The sequence below is a fragment of the Rattus norvegicus genome, chromosome 20 (genome assembly GCF_036323735.1).
Source record: "Rattus norvegicus strain BN/NHsdMcwi chromosome 20, GRCr8, whole genome shotgun sequence".
Classification (NCBI taxonomy): domain Eukaryota; kingdom Metazoa; phylum Chordata; class Mammalia; order Rodentia; family Muridae; genus Rattus; species Rattus norvegicus.
Genome location: NC_086038.1, coordinates 32,262,481 through 32,283,110, shown reverse-complemented (window position 1 = coordinate 32,283,110; position 20,630 = coordinate 32,262,481). Strand labels below are relative to the sequence as shown.

The window sequence follows — 20,630 nt, the reverse complement described above, 5'->3', positions numbered from 1 at the left end:
TAGGTTTGGTGGCTGTATATATATGGGCTGGATTCCCAAGAGGGGCAGGCTCTGATAGCCATTCGATCAATCTCTGCTCCAAATCCCCTTCTATGAATACTTTTGTCCCCCCTTTTAAGAAGGACTGAAGCATCTGCACTTTGGTTGTCCTTCTTCTTGAGTTTCATGTGGTCTGTGGATTGTACCTTGGGTAATTTGAACTTTTATCAGTGAGTGCATACCATGTGTATCCTTCTGTGATTGGGTTACCTCACTCAGGATGATATTTTCTAGTTCATTCCATTTGCCTATGAATTTCATGAAGTCATTGTTTTTGATAGCTGAGTAGTACTCCATTGTGTAGATGTACCACATTTTCTGTATCCATTCCTCTGTTGAAGGGCATCTGGGTTCTTTCCAGCTTCTGGCTATTATACATAAGGCTGCTATGAACATAGTGGAGCACGTGTCTTTGTTATATATTGAAGCATCATTTGCGTATAAATGCAGGAGTTGTATAGCTGAGTCCTCAGGTAGTACAATCAATTTTCTGAGGAATCTCCAGACTGATTTCCATTGTGGTTGTAACAGTTTGCAATCCCACCAACAATGGAGGAGTGTTCCTCTCTCTCCACATCCTCACCAGCATCTGCTGTCACCTGAGTTTTTGATCTTAGCCATTCTCACTGGTGTGAGGTGGAATCTCTGGGTTGTTTTGATTTGCATTTCCCTGATGACTAAGGATGTTGAACATTTCTTTAGGTACTTCTCAGCCATTCGATAATGTTCAGCTAAGAATTCTCTGTTTAGCTCTGTTCCCTATTGTTAATAGGGTTAGTTGGCTCTCTGGAGTCTAACTTCTTGAGTTCTTTGTATATATTGGATATTAGCCCTCTATCAGTTGTAGGATTGGTAAAGATCTTTTCCTAATCTGTTGGTTGCTGTTTTGTCCTAATGACAGTGTCTTTTGCCTTACAGAAACTTTGTAATTTTATGAGATCCCATTTGTCGATTCTTGATCTTAGAGCGTAAGCCATTGGTGTTTTGTTCAGGAAATTTTCTCCAGTGCCCATGTGTTCGAGATGCTTCCCCACTTTTTCTTCTATTAGTTTGAGTGTATCTGGTTTTATGTGAAGGTTCTTCTTGATCCACTTGAACCTAAGCTTTGTACAGGGCGATAAGAATGAATCAATTTGCATTCTTCTAAATGCTGACCTCCAGTTGAAAATGCTGTCTTTTTTCCACTGGATTGTTTGAGCTCTTTTGTCAAAGAGCATAGGTGTGTGGGTTCAGTTCTGGGTCTTCAATTCTATTCCACTGGTCTACCTGTCTATCTCTGTACCAATACCATGCAGTTTTTATCACTATTGCTCTGTAATACTGCTTGTGGTCAGGGATGGTGATTTCCCCTGAAGTTCTTTTATTGTTGAGAATAGTTTTCACTATCCTGGGTTTTTTGTTATTCCAGATGAATTTGCAAATTGCTCTCTAACTCTATAAAAAATTGAGTTGGAATTTTGATGGGAGTTGCACTGAATCTGTAGATTGCTTTCAGCAAAATGGCCATTTTTACTATATTAATCCTGCCATTCCATGAGCATGGGAGGTGTCTCCATGTTCTGAGAGCTTCAGTTTCTTTGTTCAGAGGCTTGCAGTTCTTGTCATACATGTCTTTCACTTGTTTGGATAGAGTCACACTGAGGTATTTTATGCTATTTGACTGTTGTGAAGGGTGTTATTTCCCTAATTTTTTCTCATCTTGTTTATCCTTTGAGTAGAAGAAGGCTATTGATTTGTTTAAGTTAATTTTATATCCAGCCACTTTGCTGAAGTTGTTTATCAGGCTTAGTAGTTCTCTGGTGGAACTTTTGGGGTCACTTAAGTATACTATCATATAATCTGCAAATAGTGATATTTTGACTTCTTCTTTTCCAATCTATATCCCCTTGACTTCCTTTTGTTGTCTGATTGCTCTGACTAAGACTTTGAGTATTATATTGAATAAGTAGGGAGACAGTGGGCAGCCTTGTCTAGTCCCTGATTTTAGTGGGATTGCTTCAAGTTTCTCTCCATTCAGTTTGATATTGCCTATTGGTTTGCTGTATATTGCTTTTACTATGTTTAGGCATGGGCCTTGAATTCCTGCTCTTTCAAAGACTTTTACCATGAAGGGGTGTTGAACTTTGTCAAACGCTTTCTCAGCATCTAATGAGATGATCGTGTATTTTTGTTCTTTGCGTTTGTTTACACAGTGGATCACGTTAACAGATTTCCCTATATTGAGCCATCCCTGCATGCCTGGGGTGAAGCCTGCTTGATCAGGATGGATGGTCGTTTTGATGTGTTGTTGGGTTTGGTTTGCAGAATTTTATTGAGTATTTTGGCATCGATATTCATAAGGGAAATTGGTCTGAAGTTCTCTTTCTTTGTTGAGTCTTCATGTGGTTTAGGTATAAGAGTAATTGTGGCTTCATAGAAGGAATTTGGTAGTGCTCTGTCTGTTTCTATCTTGTGGAAAAGTTTGGATATGAAGTCTTCTATGAAGGTCTGATAGAATTCTGCATTAAACCCATCTGGTCCTGGGCTTTTTTTGGTTGGGAGACTTTTAATAACTGCTTCAATTTTTTTAGGAGTTATGGGGTTGTTTAGATAGTTTATCTGATCCTCATTTAACTTTCTAGAACGTTGTCCATTTTATCCAGATTCTCTAGTTTTGTTGAATATAGGCTTTTGTAGTAGGATCTGAGATTTTTTTCAATTTCCTCAGATTCTGTTGTTATGTCTCCCTTTTCATTTCTGATTTTGTTAACTTGGATACTCTCTCCCCCTCTGGTCAATCTGGCCAAGGGTTTATCTATCTTGTTGATTTTCTCAAAGAACCACCAGCTCCTGGTTTTGTTGATTCTTTGTATAGTTCTTTTTGTTTCTACTTGCTTGATTTCAATCCTGAATTTGATTATTTTCTTCCTTTTTTCCCTGCAATTAGGATCAAGACTCTTTGAAGAAAAGCCAGGGAGTTGGTCCAATTAGAAAAGTTCTCCTCCTTAAGGAAGATCATGAAGGCCTTGGCATTTCTATTACAGTGAGTCGTGCTTTCATTTCCTATGGTGTTTGTCAGGTAGGAACAGGCTCCCTTTTTGGGCGTCATCTGGGGGAACAAATTGTTATGGATATAGCCCAAAATAACTGAATTTTTCAAAAATTAAGCAGCAGTACTTTTACATAAACCCTTTTTGTGTATAAGGAAAGCTTCCCATAATTTAGGTATAGTTTGATGTTTTTAATACAACTGGGAGCAGATGTGAACATGATACAAAGACATACATGCAGAAAAACCTATGTATGTAAAATTAAAAAAATTTAAAGTAGAAATAACATATATAAGCATGTAAAGTGACAGCTACCAATCATATTTTGGATTTCTGAAATTGATACTTCTCTTGCAAGCTTATCCTGGTTAAGGCCAGATGTGATGTCGCACACCTTTAATTCCGGCACTTGGGGAGCAGAGCCTGGTGGATCTTTGTGAGTTCAAGGCCACTGGTCTACGTGCTGAGTTCCAGGATGGCCAGAGCATAGAGAGACCCGGTCTCAAAAAAAAGTATCCTGGTTATACATAAAGTAATTGGTCTTATTATACATATTTTAGTCACTCCTCTATTGCTCTGAAGAGACATCATGACCAAGGCAACTCTTGTAGAATAAATCATTTAACTGGAGCATACGTATAGTTTCAGAGGTTTAGTCCATTATCATGACATGCATGGCACTACAGCATTAGCTGAGAGCTATGTTCTGATCTGCAGACCAAGAGAGATAGACACTGGGTCTGACTTGAGCTTTTGAAAGGTCAAAGCCCACCTCTGGTAACACACAGAGTAAGTGCTCTGAGTCGGCCACACCTGCAAATCCTTCTAATCAGTTCAAACAGTTCCACTCCCCGGGAGCCTATGGAACCATTCTTATTCAAACCACTACAATACATAACAATTTAGATGTGACAAAAGTGCTTTGGAAGGGACCACAGATGGCTGAAAGAGCTGTGCAGGACTAGTATATATGGTTTTTAATGTTTAAAAAATGAGGCTATTGTAGTTGTTTAGGCTGTTTTAATTTTGAGGCCTATAATGATTTCAGAAAACCATATGGTCTTAGTCATTGTACTCAGAGGTACCTCTCTGATAGTGAGTAGAATGTCACCCCATGCTTACAGAGCTGTTTATTGTAATGAATTTTAAAGACAGTGTCTTGTGTGTAAGATGACCTGCAGTCATGTTAACATTTATGGAATCTAAAGTAACCTGCTCCTTTGATGTTGCCAGGGTGGGAAGGAGCACGGTGTCCCCATTCTCATCTCGGAGATCCATCCAGGACAGCCTGCGGATAGGTGTGGAGGGCTCCATGTCGGAGATGCTGTTCTGGCAGTAAATGGCGTTAACCTAAGGGACACAAAGCACAAAGAAGCCGTGACCATACTTTCCCAGCAGGTGAATTCTCCTATGTCATTAAAACTGCTACAGACCGTGTTCTCTCCTTTGAGGCTTATAGATGTCACTTGGTCATATTTGCTGAAAAGTTACCTCTGCTCCTTTCTACAGCTACTTAGCTTTGGACAGATGATGTGAGTCCTGTAGCAGTCTCATCTGTGCGGTGGCCATGGAGCTGTAATGTGTGTAACACAGCACAGGACAGGTACAGCTACTGAAGATCAACAGCGTGAATGACAGGTGCAGCCCAGTTTTCTTAGTTAAAGTAGGTAAGCTGGGCTGGAGAGATTGACGGCTCAGTGGCCGAGGGCACTTGCTGCTCTTGCAGAGGACCCAGATGCAGTCCCCAGCTTCCACACGGCGGTCATAGCCTTTTGTAATTCTAGTTCCAGGATTGAACCTAAGCCCTCTTGTTGCTTCCATGGGCACAGACATTCGTACAGGCGAAACACACATATACATAATATAAAATAATGATAGTAAATATTAAAGTCATGAAACTGCAATTCCTGGAGAACAAAGGATGTGCTCAGTTGATAGCAAATGAGTTATAGAATAAGAATCCACATTTAGAGTCAGATTTGTTATCTCATGTCCTTACAGCCTCCGTCTTCCTGTGGGAATAGAGTTGAGGGAATAGAATGTTTGGGCCGTCAGTGTGGTGTACTGGTGTAGAGTGACCGTAGTGGAATGTCAGTGTGCGGACAGTCAGCTTAGCGTCACCTCTAGTGACAGACCTTACTGCACATACCACCCCCGTGGCATCACGTAAATAGCTTCAGTACAGGGAGGGCTCACTGATAATGGTTTCTCTTCTTTTGGAAAGGTCTTTTATATTAAGCCTGAAATTTGTGTTGGTATAAATTTCCAACCTGTGATACTGTGACAAAGCATTGTGACCACACACGCACGCACACACACACACACACACACACACACACACACACGCATGCACACACGCACACACACACGCGCACGCACGCACGCACACACACACATGCACACATACACACGCGCACACGCACGCACATGCGCACACACACATACACACACGCGCACACGCGCGCACACACACATGCACGCACACACACACACACGCACACACAATGGCAGAAACAGTCTCACAGTGTTTTAAGTCAGCTTAGGTTTGTGTTGGGCCGTGGTCATAGACATCCTGGGCACATGCATGTGGGCCACGGCTGGACATGCTATAGAGCTTCACCAAAGACTACTACATACTCTGTTTACCGTCACAAACGGTTTTTATTTTTAATTATTTGGGTACTGGAAGTCAGATCTGGTTCCTCTGCAAGAGCAGCAAGTGCCCTTAACCACTGACCCTTCTCTGCAGCCCAGCTTAGTTACTTTAAATAGGAAAACTGGGCTAGAGGAGTTCTAAGTAAGGATCCTTTCCATTATATTTTCTGACTGAAAGAGTCTCCTGCCAGCATCTTTTCTCTAAAGCCTATATTGCCGTGATGCGCCTGTCGTTTCCTTGTCTCCTAAGAAGGAAGGATCTAGGGATGCCGCTGTAGTGTGAGTGGTGTTCTCTAGGCGCAGTTTGACTCTGTCGGTAGCATGAGAACTGGGTGAACGGCAGCTGTGGTAAGGAGCTGCAGGTAGGCAGTGGTGAGTGTTAAAGAAAACAGAACCCCAGCACATTCCTCAGAAGGAGTCGCAGGAGAGCAGAGCACCGAAGACGTCACCTGAGTGGGTAGCAGTCAGAACCAACAGACTTTCTTTCTAGAAAAGACAGACCATGATGTTCAGAGTTACAAGCACAAGGCTCGGGTGCGATTGTAATCTCAGTAAATGGCAGGTACAACTTGGAGACTTTGTTTAAACTGAAAATGGCTTGTAACTCTGTACTTGAGCATCTAGTTGTTCTTAAGGAATAGCAGTAAGGATATCCCATGTGGCCAAGTGTAGAAAAGGAATAAGGACTGTCCGTCACCGCAGCTTCTCTGCTTGCTTAGGTTCTGGGAAAGCTGCCTGTTCTCCTCACCCGTCATCAAGGCTTCTCTCACTTAGGAGAAGAGACAGATGGGGATATCCTCTGCAGAGTCAATAAAGCTTGATTTTATACAATAAATACAGTAATTACCAATATTCCTAAATAAATACCTTTATAATACTGTTGTTTCTCAGTAAAAAGATAAATTTTTAAGGTAAAGGTTTATGACTTACCAAGAAGCTGAGTATAACTCACATTTGTAGTCTAGTTTGGATAAACTGAGTCAGGAGTATTACTGCAAGTTTGAGTCTAGTTTGGGCAAGGTAGAGGTTAGCTTAGGCCTCTGAATAGCTTCCTCTTTTAAGGGGGAAGTTCTTAGTGAGGAGCAGTAACAACAATTTCTTGAACTAGCAAAGTTTGTATGACACCTTACATAAAAGTTTATTTAATATCAGTTTAAATGGATTTGCTAGATTGCTGGTAAAAAACAAGATGTCTTTAAACTAAACACTTATTCTAAGATTCTGTAAATTTAATAGTTAAGCATCCTTTTTATTTTTGATAGATTTTTTAAAATACTGTGGACAGGCCAGGAATAGCGGCAAACACTTCTTCTCGTAAGAGGTGGAGACAGGGAGATCAGGAGTTGACGCTCATCCTCGGCTGTGTGGATTCAAGGCCAGCCGACTCTGCTAAGACCTTGTCTGAAGTGAATGAATGCTTTGATCCATAGAAGGAACTCCCTCACAGAGAAGAACCATGGCGTGGTCTGACTGTCATGGCCTCCCTGTCTTGTACATCTCGAGCGTCTAGAATCTCCTGCCTGACTGAGCAGGAGCAGTGCCTGCCCTCTCTTCCTCTCAGTGCCTGTTTCCAAAGACCAAGAATTCTGTTGTGGTTATGAGCACAGTGACTTGACTTTCTGTGTTCGTCCTGTTTTAGAGAGGAGAGATTGAATTTGAAGTAGTCTACGTGGCCCCTGAAGTGGATTCTGATGATGAAAATGTCGAGTATGAAGACGAGAGTGGGCACCGCTACCGTTTGTATCTTGATGAGTTAGAAGGCGGTGGTAATTCTGGTGCTAGTTGCAAAGACAGCAGTGGTGAAATGAAAGTGTTACAAGGTAAAAAATCATTCCAAATTTATTATGAATATATTGGTTATTAATAAAATTTTTTTTTTTTTTTTTTTTTGGTTTTTAGGGACCAGGCTGGCCTTGAACTTGGAGATTTGCCTGCCTTTGCCTCTGCCTCCTAAGTGCTGGGATTAAAGGCATGCACAGCTACCATCACCACCTGGTTTATTAATATTTTATTGTAAAAGCCTCAGTGTTCGTCAGTAACGTGTTAAATGACACAGAGCAGAAGGAATGAGTAGTGAGTCTGCAGGTTTACTGTGGTCCACTAGTTTCCGTGTTCTCTAGTTCATGTTGCCTAAGATGCTTGAAAAACCAGGATTCAAATTTCCTCAGCTCTGAAACAAAACCCAGCGTTCCTTTAGGGCCCAGGTACCTTAATGTAGATTCTTCTCTTCTAACACAAAACCTAGCATTCCTTTAGGGCCCAGGTACCTTAATGTAGATTCGGTACTTATAAAAGAACCATGCTAGTGCTTCCTTTGGGTAGGGCCATGCTTTCCAAGTTATCATAGGTGTCTGGGAGTCACTGGGACCTCTTGAGAGGCCTGTAGAGTGAGGAGCTTTTCCTGGTAATTCTGTGGTGAAACAGTAATTATTTTTAGATAAAATTGGCATTTGGGAATAAAGCTATAAAACTTATTTTTTCTTATTAAATGTTAATTCTTGAGTACATTGCTTAGTTTGATTTTCTTTTTGAGACAAGATGCCACTGTATCGTCTTGGCTGGCTTTGAAATTACAAGTCCTTCTACCTCAGTGTCCAAATGCTGCCATCACGGGCATGTATCACAGGCCCTGCCCTCTCTTATCCTTACGTTTTCGGTGTTAGGTTACTGACTTTTCAGAAGAATGACTGACAGATGATGGTTATTCAGACAGTTAGGTGAGCATTATCTTCAAATTTTACAGTGTGTTACTTCAGAGAAGACAGTTGAGAGTATTTATTGCCAGAAATATGAGCTCTTAAGTGAAAGTTATGTTTTGTAGAACATCGCTTACGTCCCTATAAACTTGACTGGCTCCCAAGTACAGGTCTGTAATGAGCTGGATGGACACTAGTTGACGCGATTCTTAAGTGATGCAGGGAAATGTGTCAGCTTTTGAGTTGCTGCTTACGTCAGCAGTGCAGCGTGAGACAGTGAAATACTCTCCCCAGCCACACTTCTGTGAAGCTGGTTCTTCGTGCTTTTGTCACAAAGGAATAAAAACCTGTGTGTAGGTATAGCCAGCTACTGGAGCCAAAGAAGTTCAGTTCCCAGCAGCCACACGGCAGCTCACAACTACAGTACCTTCAGCTCCAGGGAATCTGGTACCTTCTTCTGGCCTCAACAAGCATTTAACATGTTTACATAATACACACATAAATGAAATGAAATCTGTTTAACAAATGTTTTCAGAAATAAATAGCAAGCAGCACTCAGAAGTCAGAGGTAGATGAGACTGAGTCTGAGGCTAGCCCAGTCTACAAAGTGAGTTCCAAGACAGCCAGAACTACACAGTGAGACTCTGTCTAGGGTGGAGTCTGTTACATTTACCCTATAGTGTTGAGCTGCTCTCCCATGGCCCCATTGTCATTTTATTAAAAACCTGTTCCAAGATGAGGGTGGGGCAGCAGGGTAGGGTGAGGTGGTGGCACCTTTAATCCTAGTGGTCAGGAGGCAGAGGCAGGGAGATCTCTGAGTTCAAGGCCAGCCTGGTCTACAGAATGAGTTCCAGGACAGCCAGGGTTACACAGACAAACCTGTCTCAAAAAAAGAAAAACAGACAAAAAGTTCCTTGCTTTTTTTTATAACCGAGGTTAGAAAACTTTTCTCACATATGTAAACTGCAAACACTTAAAACATGAAATGTGCCTCAGCCAAAATGCATGCCGTACAGCATGGCACTGCATGGCCAACCTACATCATCGGTTGTTGTTTAATACAGATCTTTCTCAGCTCACTTAGTGGGTTTCACCATCAAGCACAGTTACTTACAACCCCGTTAGAGATGCTAGGTAAATGAACCAAAGTTTATTTTAATGGTCAGCTAGACATCTTGCCAGCAGATTGTTTAGCAGTCAACTAGCTTACAGTTCAATGACCTGAAGTTAAATAATATGGAAGCAAAATATAAAAGTTAAAATATGTGTATTTCAGTAGATAATTGTATAAGTACAATGGATTTTATAATTTAATATGTCAACCCTAAGGCTTTTAGAAAACTGGATAGACTTATTTCACAACTTCCAGGTAGCTTTAATAGTTCACACTTTAAAACGTATATGATGTTTGCTATCTGCTGTAAGATTAAAGAATTCCCTTAAGCACTATTAATTTGATCAGGGCAGTGTTAATTTGCCTTATATCGCTGCTAATAATTTCATTGAACATTTTTTCCTTAGTAAAACTAAAACTTGGACATATTTTCAGCCAGAAGTATATGTTGTTTCCTCTGTGTCGTCTCTCAGGATATAACAAGAAGACGGTGAGGGATGCCCATGAGAATGGGGACGTGGGGGCTTCGGGTGAAAGCCCTCTGGACGACACTGCTGTGAGAGCAGCTCATCCGCACAGCCTCCATCAGAAGAAGGCCTACTAATCCTTCCCAGACACGCTGCTGTCAGACTCGTGGAATGTGGGGCACTGGAGAAGATGGTGGCAAGGACTGCACAAGATCAGGGAGGCTGTGTGTTGCCTAGAGTAAGGCGGGAACCTCAGGGCTTCATGTGAACAATTCTAAGTGCATAAACCCCTGTTTTCTGTGGTACACCTTAATTAGCTATTGCATGGAAGGCAATTTTGATTTTCCTGAAATCTAAGCACCAAAGCATGTGTTTCCCAAAGGGGTATTACCAGGCCGAGTGGATGCTGTTTCCTTTGGCTCCTTTTCATATTTAACAGGACAGTGCTAACTGGAATTTTCTAAGTTCCCTTTAAATACAGCAGAGTAAATGATGCCATAGATTCCCTAAGGGTAACTGTGGAATTTCAGATGATAGAACTTGACTCAGTGAATTGCAAAAATCTAGGTTGACATTTTTGCTTAATTGAAAAATTTGTTCCAGGTTTTTTAAAGAAGTATATTGTACATTCCTGATATCTGAATTAACTCTTTGTACCTAAATTACTATCTAAATCATTATGCCGAGCTCACTCTCCGTTTACTCAGCTGCGGTATAGACTAGTTTCTTTAGGCAATCTTGTATCAATCAGTGCTGCACTAGAATAGTCTGGGAAAGCAACTGGACATTTCACTTTAGATTGTGAAAGGAAGCGCAGAGGAGCGGAAATGCCTGTTTTCAATTATGTTGATCTGTGTGCATGGTGTTGGAGCATTACACTGTTAGTGTCTGGAATCCACGAAAGACAGTTTTATACATTTTTGAGTTGTTCCTAAGCTTTGACATGTGATAGTCGGGAACCTTACTATGTCATGGAATACATTGTGTTCAAACAGCAGTTGGCTTTACGTACCTGACTTGCCAGTCATTTAACAAGCCGGGGCCAAGGTGGGCAAGATGAGGTACAGACAGTTTGGCACAGTGAGCACATCGATTTTCATATCAGTATATGTTGGACTAAAGCAATACTCGCGTGCAAGCTCTGTAAATGTGTTAGTTCTCTCGTGTCAGAACTAAGCAGACTGCCTGCTCCCTTCTTTCCTGACCTACAGGCCATTGCACCCTGCCAGGCAAAGTCAAAATACTGTATTTAAAGAGGTGATTTTTGCAAAGTCACTGTTTTAAAGGATTTATACCTAAGGGAATTGTAAGTAGGAGAAGCCTTCATATAAGGCTTTCACAGTATCAGTATCTCTTCCTTGGTATGCTTGTTTTTCCCAGATGCATTATATATTTGTTCAAAGTTGAATCTATAAAATGTATATACTTTATTTTGTGATTTTGCTATTTATAAATTTACTTAACTGTTGCCCATTCATGGTCTGTGGTGGTTCTTCCTGGTGTCACCATGTTAACGGTGGCTGGCAGTGCACTTTGTCTGTATCTTGTTCCTCGTGCTGAGATGCCTTGTAGTGTAACATTGCCTGTAAACAAGGTTAGCATTTCAATTGTACAAATGAATAAACACCTTACATATTACTGTTTGCTCCTGACAGGCTAGGCCTCTTAAAAGAAGGATTGTTTTTTCCTCACGTATTCCTCCCACACCGAATACATACCCCAGTGCATGACCTGAGACCTTCAAAGTAGGTGGTAGCCAATGTGTTCATTTAGGAAAAAGTATCCATGGTAACAGATCTGAAACCATTTTTGCTTTGACCTGAAACCATGTTGCTCCTATATCCTTTCAACCTTTCAATGTTGCCTGGGAATGACCATGGCCGTTTTCTTCTCCTTTTTCTTCAAACATTATATGCCTTATATACGATGATTGAATCACTAGGAAATGTAAGCTATAACCCTTTGAATTCTTCAAGATCTTCACAGTAAACATGGAAGCAGAATTTTAGAGAAACAGATTGAACATTTCTGTGCGCTGCCTGTGAGGGATTGTGTGAAATGGGTACGGAGTATATTTAGAAAGAGTAGTTTATGGTTCCGCGGGTCAGTCTTCACATCTCTCTCTGCTTTGGAAGCACATGCGAGCTCAGTGGCGGGAGTGCTGCTCTGAAAGAGAGCATCTGGTATTCTCCCAGGCCTAGCTGGGAGTTCACTTGAGAGTGTGTGATCACTAGGGATGAACTAGGTAGTCAAACCCTTCCCAAAGCATTTAATGAAAAATAGTTTTTATATTTCATAGGAAAGACGCCCATATAACACTGAATCTTACTGAACAAAGCCAAAAAGTGGGCGGAAAGCCGTTGCAAAGCCATTACAATGAAAACGTGTTGAGTAGAACTTGAGAGGTATGTGTGCAGACGCAGTCACACTTACTGTGCAGAATTGTCTTCTGCAGTTCTCTAACGAGCATGATAGAAGCGACACATTTGAGTTAGGGATTATTGTTAAATTAAATTAAGAGAGATGAAGAGCTTGCGTGTCTGTTGGTTAGAATTGAGCAATGACAAATAGCCTGTCCATGGTGCTGGAATAGGCCCCACAGCAGTGGGCTTCCGTTTTCATAGTTTAAAACAAAAATATATTGATTCACATATAAGGTGATTTATGATAATTGTATTATATCTAGTTAAGTTTCATATTCTTAATTAGCCTGTAAATAAAAATGACATCTTCAACATTAAAGTGGTATTGATCAGATTTGAAGGAAAATAAATGTTTTCTCTTTCATTCACTTAAATACTTTGGTTTCTTGTGGGTTGTAAGTAGTTCCTGTGACTTGTCCCAATGTGTCATTAAATACCCAAGGCTGAGTCCAGACGCTGAGGTAGAGGGCTATAGGTTGAGTAGGCATCGTGTAGTCTTAACTGTTTCATCTATGGGAGTTAGAAACTGTTGGAACAGCTCTGGGATGGGCAGTCTGCTTTAAACTTAGCAGACGGCAGGAACCCTGGCCCCTTTGGCTTGGTTCTGTATTACAGATCTCGAAAGCTAAAGTTACATGATTGTGATGGCACTGATAAGAGTATAATACGAATCCTTGTATTTGAAAGGAAATTCTTTCACATACATCTACGTATGTCTAGTTTAGAGTTTTCCACATCACATGAGATCATTCTGGTAAGCATTCTTTTTTTTTTTTTTCCGGAGCTGGGGACCGAACCCAGTGCTAGGCAAGTGCTCTACCACTGAGCTAAATCCCCAACCCCTTCTGGTAAGCATTCTTAAGCTCCGAAGCTCTCTCATTCTGAGTACCTAGGAATACCTGCTCCTGCCTTCGGTAGCTGTGATTTAGACCCCACATCTGTGGCAATCGAAGCTCCCCATTCTTAAGTTCTCTAAGGAAAGGTCTTCCCCAAAACCCATCGCCTCAGGCTGTTGCCTGATTTGTAAGCTATAAAAAGGGATCCGCATTCTTGTTGTTGATCAGTGTTGTGTTTTAGAGAGGCTACAGTCTACCTTGAAGAAGAATAGGGGGACGGGGAGGGAGAGGAGGAGGAGGAGGGGGAGGAAGAGGAGGAGGAGGAAGGGGAGGAGGAGGAGGAAGAGGAGGGAGAGGGAGAGGAGGAGGGGGAGGAGGAGGGAGAGGAGGAGGGGGAGGAAGAGGAGGAAGAAGAGGGGGAGGAGGGAGATAAAAATGTATTGCAGATGACCTTGTGTTGGTTTCCGTTTGACAATAAATGTTTTCCAGGTTGTCTTGAGCCATAACAGCCCTTGCAGCAGAGCTCATCTCTTGACATCTCCAGCAGGAGGACATTTAGCTGTCTGGAGACCCGTATGCCTCAAACTGGGATTGTCTGTGTCCAGGCCAAAGCTGTGCCTCTGCAGGTGGCTGATGGTCGGCCACTGATGAGGACAAAGATCCCATGGGTCATGGAGACTGCCAGGAAGACTCTACATTATACTTGAAGTGGCATTCGCACAGTCCATCCATCCTCTTCCAGACGCACACCGGCTTTGTGGTCCCCTTGCCTCCACCTGCTTCACTCGTTTTTATCTCACCACTTAATAAAGCTGTTGCACAAGCAACTGACAGAGACAGATGACAATACTTATACCCAACCAGTGGGCTGAAGTCAGTCAAGGACTCCTGTGGTTGAAGTAGAGAAAGGCTGAAAGAAGTCGAGGAGGGCGACCCCATAGGAAGAACAGTAGTCTCAATTAAGCTGGACCTGTGAGATCTCTCTGACACCGAGCCACCAACCAGTCAGAAATGGGATGAGGGACTGTAGCAGGGTGGACCAGGAGGGGGATAACCAGACTGTAAAAAGAAACGATTAAAGATAATAAATTGAAGAGCTATCATCTTCTACCCCAAAAGTGAAGCAGGATGGGCCTCTTAGCTGCATACCTCTAGTGCTGACACAGGAGCATAGCTTGGTTGCTAAAATATTTCCGAGATCATAGAAAATTATGAACATAGTAGGACAAGAGTGTCTTTCCGAGGACCATGTGTGTGTAGCTGCTGGTTAGTTTATAACCAGGACTTTTTAATTAGGATTTTCACATACCTGACATATCTATATAAACAGGATTTGTGTTGCTCACCTTCCAGACATTTGAAATTTTAGTACATGCTAGACAGTGGGGACCTACTAACTGACCCTATAAAATGTGCTCTAAACAAATTTTTGAGGGCCCACCCCCTATACTGTATATATGGTGTACCTGTCATCAGAGCTCACTTTGTCTGTGTGTGCTTAAGCTCATATTAAAGTGATCTTTATTAACCCAAACTGTAGTCATAGGCGCAGGCAGGCTTCCCCAGTGAATCGTGTTCTTGGAGGCTCCTCAGGTAGTATAACTGGAGAAAGATCCACAAAGAATTATCTAGAACATTCAGCAATTGGAGTGTTAGGAGACCGTGATGCCAGTGTCAGAACAGCAGAGGTGGCCGCTCCCATTAAGTCAAGTTGGTGAACTGCTGATGAAGGGCAGGTGGGGAGGCTGTTATCCCATCGCCTGTTGTACTTCCACAGGAGGGCTAGACCTCAGGAAGGGCAACGAGTTCTGAGGAAACCTCCCCACTACAGTGAGAGTTTGATCCTTTTTTTTTTTTTTTTCTTTTTCTTTTTTTCGGAGCTGGGGACCGAACCCAGGGCCTTGCGTTTGCTAGGCAAGCGCTCTACCACTGAGCTAAATCCCCAACCCCCAAGAGTTTGATCCTTAAAGCCAGTGGGGAGCCTTGAAATACTTGGAGATATTTTGAATGGATGCCTGTGAAGGTGGTGACTGCTGGTCCTCCTGGATTGCTTGATCTTGTAAAAGTAGTCCATGCTTCCTATTAAAACCTCTTGTAAAACTAATTCTCAGGTACCAGAGAGGCTCAGCGGTTAAGAGCATTGGCTGTTCTTCCAGAGAACCTGGGACCAATTCCCAGCACCCACATGGCAGTTCACAACTGTCTGTAAGTCCAGATCCAGTGGGTCCCATATCCCTGCACACAACACATGCACGCAGGCAAAACATCAATGTACATTTTTAAAAACAAAAATACATTAAAAAGTCGCCCACCTTTCCTATTAAAACCTCACGCTTAGAGATTGCTATTACCGCCTCATATCCTGAGACAGTAGGAACCCCACGTACCCTGCTGGCAGGCATATAACTAGACTGAAGTCCTAGCAAAGCTTAACTGAAGACACTCAGTGTAAGAGAATACTAATCCACTAGAAGTGTTAAGATTAAGCTGGTCGCATGCTCCTGTAAGCCCATCACTTGAAAGGCAGGAGGGAGGAAAAGTTCTGCACTACATAGCGAGTCCCAGGACAGTCCAGTCTATTGAGAGTAAGACTCTGTTTCCCCCACCACCCAATGCTACATTTAGTATATTCTGTGAAGAACCAATGGGGTACTTCAAAAGATGAGAGGATTTGATCAAAAAAAAAAAATTCCTAGTTGCAGGGATGGAGGAATCGATTGACTTTGAATAAGGATATACTTAACCATAAGGATGTAAAAACTCAGAGGAAGGAAAGGGGAAGATACGCTGGGTATAATTTTGCCCCCCAAAAGCTGATATGCTAATACAAAACATTAAGACAAAAAAAAAACCATTTGGGATAGAGATTTTTTTAAACAGTTTACTACAAAGTTGAAATAATTCTAACCTTGTGACTTGGTTTCTTTCTGTTGCTGTGATGACATCATGACCAAGACGACAGAAGAAGAGTGTATTCAGGGCTCCCATATTTAGTTAGAAGCCATACCCATCATTGTAGAGGGCATGGCAGCAGGCAGGCATGGCATTAGACCAGGAGCTAAGAGCTTATACACTGATCCACAAGCACGAGAGAGCTAACTGGGAATGGATGGGCTTTTGGAACCTCAAAGTTCCACATCTCCAACAAGGCCACACCTCCCAGTCCTTCCTCGAAAAGTTACACCAACTGGGGAATTAATACTCAAGTGTGAGCCTATCTATGAAGGCCATTCTCATGCAAACCACCACACCTTGTGTACACCTACTTAAAATAGCCGTAAAATATATAAAGGGCAGGCCCAAGACGACTCAGTGGGTAAAAGCACTTGCATCAAGCTTGATGACTTGAGTTTGATCCTGGAACGCACAGAAGAGAAAGACATTTCAATTTCTGAAAGCTATCCTCTAACCACCATACAAAATTCATGGCATGTCAACACACACACACTACACCACACCCCATACAGACACACTCTACACAACACCCCATACAGACACCTGGAACCCACCATAGAGGAAGGCATTCAGCTCCTGAATGCTATCCTCTGATCACCGTACAAAAGTCACCACACACACATAAATTAATAATAAACACTTTTCATGTATAGTTAATGATAACTGGTTAGTACCACAAAAAAAAATTATAAAAATAGATCCTAGCGAGCAATCACAGCATGACACAAAAAGAAATCAAGATTTGAACAAGGGCTTTATATAAACTTTAAATAAAGGCTTTAGTTATTTGTATTTGATAACAGAAAGACCTGTAGTTTCTAATGAGGAAGATGATTGGTCTGTAACAAGGAAACCTGGGTGAACGGAAAACAGACACTAAACTGGTTTTTAAGCTTAGAAAGGTAGGTGCAATTTGGGAAATGGCCAGTAGGGGGCAAGAGATCCTCAAAGCTGCATTCAACCCACTAGATTGGAGGGCTTTTTGAGATTCGTTCTAAGGATGAATAAATTGAAGACTGGAGAAGTTATACCATGTGTTCGTGGTCACACAGTTTCAGTTATGACTTGGGCCATTCTGGGCCAAGCTGTGAAGAGAAAAAAGGGAACTACAGACGAACATACAGGCTTTCAGTATTTCATTCACTCACATTGTTTTTCTTTTTTCTGAATGGCACAAGGATTGATGAGCCTAGGTTTAAAACAGTTCTAATGGTTTTTAGTGGTGATCAGTAGCTACAAGGGGGTGAAATGGAGGCAGAAATGTCAGGCATTCCAGCGCATTCTCAGAAACAATGAATTCCCTGCTAGCTGACCTATGGGAGACTCTCTATAAAACCAAAACCAAAAGAAAGGGGTGTAGTGCGTAATCCCAGGATTAGGGGGTTTGGAAACAGGAGGATCAGAAGTTCAAGGAATGCTCATAGGGAGTTTGAGACTAGCCTGGTCTCTAGGACACGGTGGCCAGCTCCCTACCCCAACCTCCAAATAAACCCTGCTCACTAGCATGCAGGACAACCTGGGCTCAGTACCCATTACCACATAAATTCAGCATCAAGTCACATACCTACAAATGGAGCAGTAGGGGGTTGGAAGCAGGAGGCTCAGAAGTTCTAGGTCATCCTCAATTAAATAGCCAAGTCCAAGACCAGCCAGAAATACACGAGACATTATCAAAGAAACATACACATGTAGGTCGATGTCTATATGCAAGTGAGGGCTGGCACAAGTTAGGTCAAGGCTATGAATGGACAGTAAAAATATAAGGCAGGGACAAAACTTTTGTAAGGCGGGAAAGAAGGGGAAGGAGGAGGAGAATCAAGATGGAGACAGAGAAGGACGATCCAGATCTGGATGGTCTTGAATGGTCTTAGTTTATTGAGTCCTGATTTCACTGGGTGGTTGGGAGTGCGAGCCGAGTCCATGGCAGGGAGCCATGATAGGCCAGCCCATGCTGGAGCTCTAGAGCCCTGATTTTACTGGGTAACTGGAACCAGAGAGTCCTCGGCTAGCAGAGAGCCGCCAGATACTAACCAGAGATAAATTATGGTTAGCTCCATTTGGCCCCATGGGTGCCGGAACTAACACTAGAGACCAGCGTAGCACCTTGCTGACCGTAGACTGCCTAGGTCAGAGTACTTGGGGGCAGAGTGGAGCCGCTGAAATAGAGGTGCACCACAGTGTCATGTGGCTCTACGAGTGTAAAAGGATTAGCCATTATTTAATATTTACCACAACACCACACACACACACACACACACACACACACACACACAATGTCAGTTGAGTTGGATTTGGAGATTTTTTATTTTTAGTTTTTTTCAGTTTATGTGTATGTCTGTGTGATTAGGTGTCATGGATATGTGGGTGCTGGCAGAATCCAGAACATGATATCAGATACCTTGGACCTGGAGCTACAGGAGTTACGATCCATCTGATGTAGGTGTTAGGAATGCAACTCATTCCCTCATGTCTTCTAAAAGTACAGTAAGTATTCCTAACCACTGAGCCAACACTCCAGTCTCCTGACCAGTTTTTAAAAGATTGATTTATTTTATGTATATGAGTACACTGTAGCTGTCGTCAGACACACCAGAAGAGGGCATCAGATCCCATTGCAGATGGTTGTGAGCCACCATGTGGTTGCTGGGAACTGAACTCAGGACCTCTGGTGCCTGTGGAGTCCATTTCATTTCTAGATGTTTTCTGCATTGATTACAAGGGTTAATTAAAGTTTAAATGACAACACTAATATGCCCAGAGGGAAGTTCCGACAGCCTAGGTTGTTGGGTCAGTGTTTTTCATCAGAGCAAATGTCTTAAGGACAAAATTATAGACAACAGAATGTAAGCTACACTCCCATATGATAAGGTGGCACCAATGAAATCAGATTTATAATAGCATTGCCTGGTCATTTGCGACAATACTCAGGACACAGGAAAACTCTGCTTTTCTGTGCTCGACTGCCTGGTAAGACTTAGCTGTGGAGAGTTTATCAGAGCATCCACTCGCCCACCCTGAAAGACTCTAGTAGGTCTGAGCAAGGCAAACATGTCTCTGGGAAGCCTTGACCTTGACTCCCCCTTCCTCCTTGCTAAACCATTAGATTACAGGTAGAGTTAGCCACTGAGGTCTATTCCTTTATTTGGCCACTCCCCCCAATTATCCAGCTATCAAAGCATTGAAGTGTGGCTATCAAAAGCCCCCCTTTTCTCACCTAATTAACATGCCCTATCAAAATGAAGCAACTCATCCTATCTCTGAGTTTTCCTTTTTCCTTATAAACTGCTATTTGACTATGGGGCATGTCTGCCTCTATCCAGAGATAAATAACCCCCCTTCCTCTTTTCTTTCTTATCCTCTATCTTGTCCTGTTCTTTGTCCCTATGGGGCAAATAAATCTTTTTTGCTGAGAACTTGGTCTTAGTGTGTCCTTTGCAGATTTTGGTCCCCTCACATCCTATTTTGAACAGTGAGGCCACATTGAAGAGTGCTGTTTTTAAACATTAACATTCTTTTGTTAGAATTAGCTGAGATGTATGAAGTAGAAATGTAACGGGTAAAGAACGTACTGTGTAAAGAGCGCCTGTAGAAGCTGTGTGTGCTGACATAGGCCATTAATCCCAGAATTTGGGAGACAGAAGCAAGCAAGTCCCTGTGAGTTTGATAGCAGCTTAGTCTTCAGAACAAGCTCTGGAATCAGCTGGAGCTATGCAATGAGACCCTTTCTCAAAAAAAAACAAAAAAACAAAAAAAGCAAACAAAAAGATTCCTCTCCGTAATCACGTGGTTTAAACGAGAATGGCCGCCATAGGCTTATATATTAAAATGTTTGGTTCCCAGTTAGACTGTAGAAAGTAGGAGGTGTGGCCCCCTTGGAGGAGGTGTGGCCTCATTGGAGGAGGTGTGGCCTCGTTGGAGGAAGTGTGGTCTTGTTGGAGGGGGTGTGGCCTTGTTTGAGGGGGTGTGGTCTCATTGGAGGAGGTGTGGCCTTGTTGAGGTTTCAAAAGCCCAGGCCATTCTTAGTCTCTCTCCCACCTCCCTTCTTCTCTCCCTCCAACTTGTTGGTAAGATGTAAGCTCTCAGCTACTGCACCAGCACCATGCCTGCCTGCCTGACTCCTTACCTGCCTGCCTGCCTGCCTCTATCCTCCCTGTCATGTGGTCATCCCCTGAAACTGTAAGGAAGCCCCAATTAAATGCTTTCGTCTATCAGTTGCCCTGCTCATAGTGCTCTTCACTATGTTGCAATAGCAACAAAGACAGTAACCTTTGCAGAAAGAAGGGGGCCGCTTTCTACCCAGAGGAACTGGGCATCCAATGTGTTGTAACTAGCTAAGGTTTCTTCATTCCCTATGTGTGAGTTGAGAATGTAGACCCTTATTTACTTACTCACCTTATTCGCGGTACTGCCTGTCCT

At 42.4% G+C, this 20,630-nt stretch overlaps 1 protein-coding gene across 3 annotated transcripts in view; it reads left to right on the top strand.

Annotated features, from left to right (window-relative positions):
- Gopc (golgi associated PDZ and coiled-coil motif containing) overlaps nt 1-12,797 on the top strand; it is a 49,322-nt gene extending 36,525 nt beyond the window's left edge. For 2 of the 3 annotated variants that reach the window (NM_001393720.1, NM_001107631.3), the window contains 4 exons: nt 2,966-3,061; nt 4,302-4,466; nt 7,363-7,543; nt 10,007-12,797. In NM_001393720.1, coding sequence (NP_001380649.1) covers nt 2,966-3,061; nt 4,302-4,466; nt 7,363-7,543; nt 10,007-10,137 — 573 coding nt within the window. In that variant the 3' untranslated portion in view covers nt 10,138-12,797. Of the gene's footprint in view, nt 1-2,965; nt 3,062-4,301; nt 4,467-4,577; nt 4,672-7,362; nt 7,544-10,006 lie in introns of those variants that run through there. The other variant, XR_010060701.1, reaches the window with a different exon arrangement.
- Nucleotides 12,798-20,630: the final 7,833 nt, after the last annotated feature.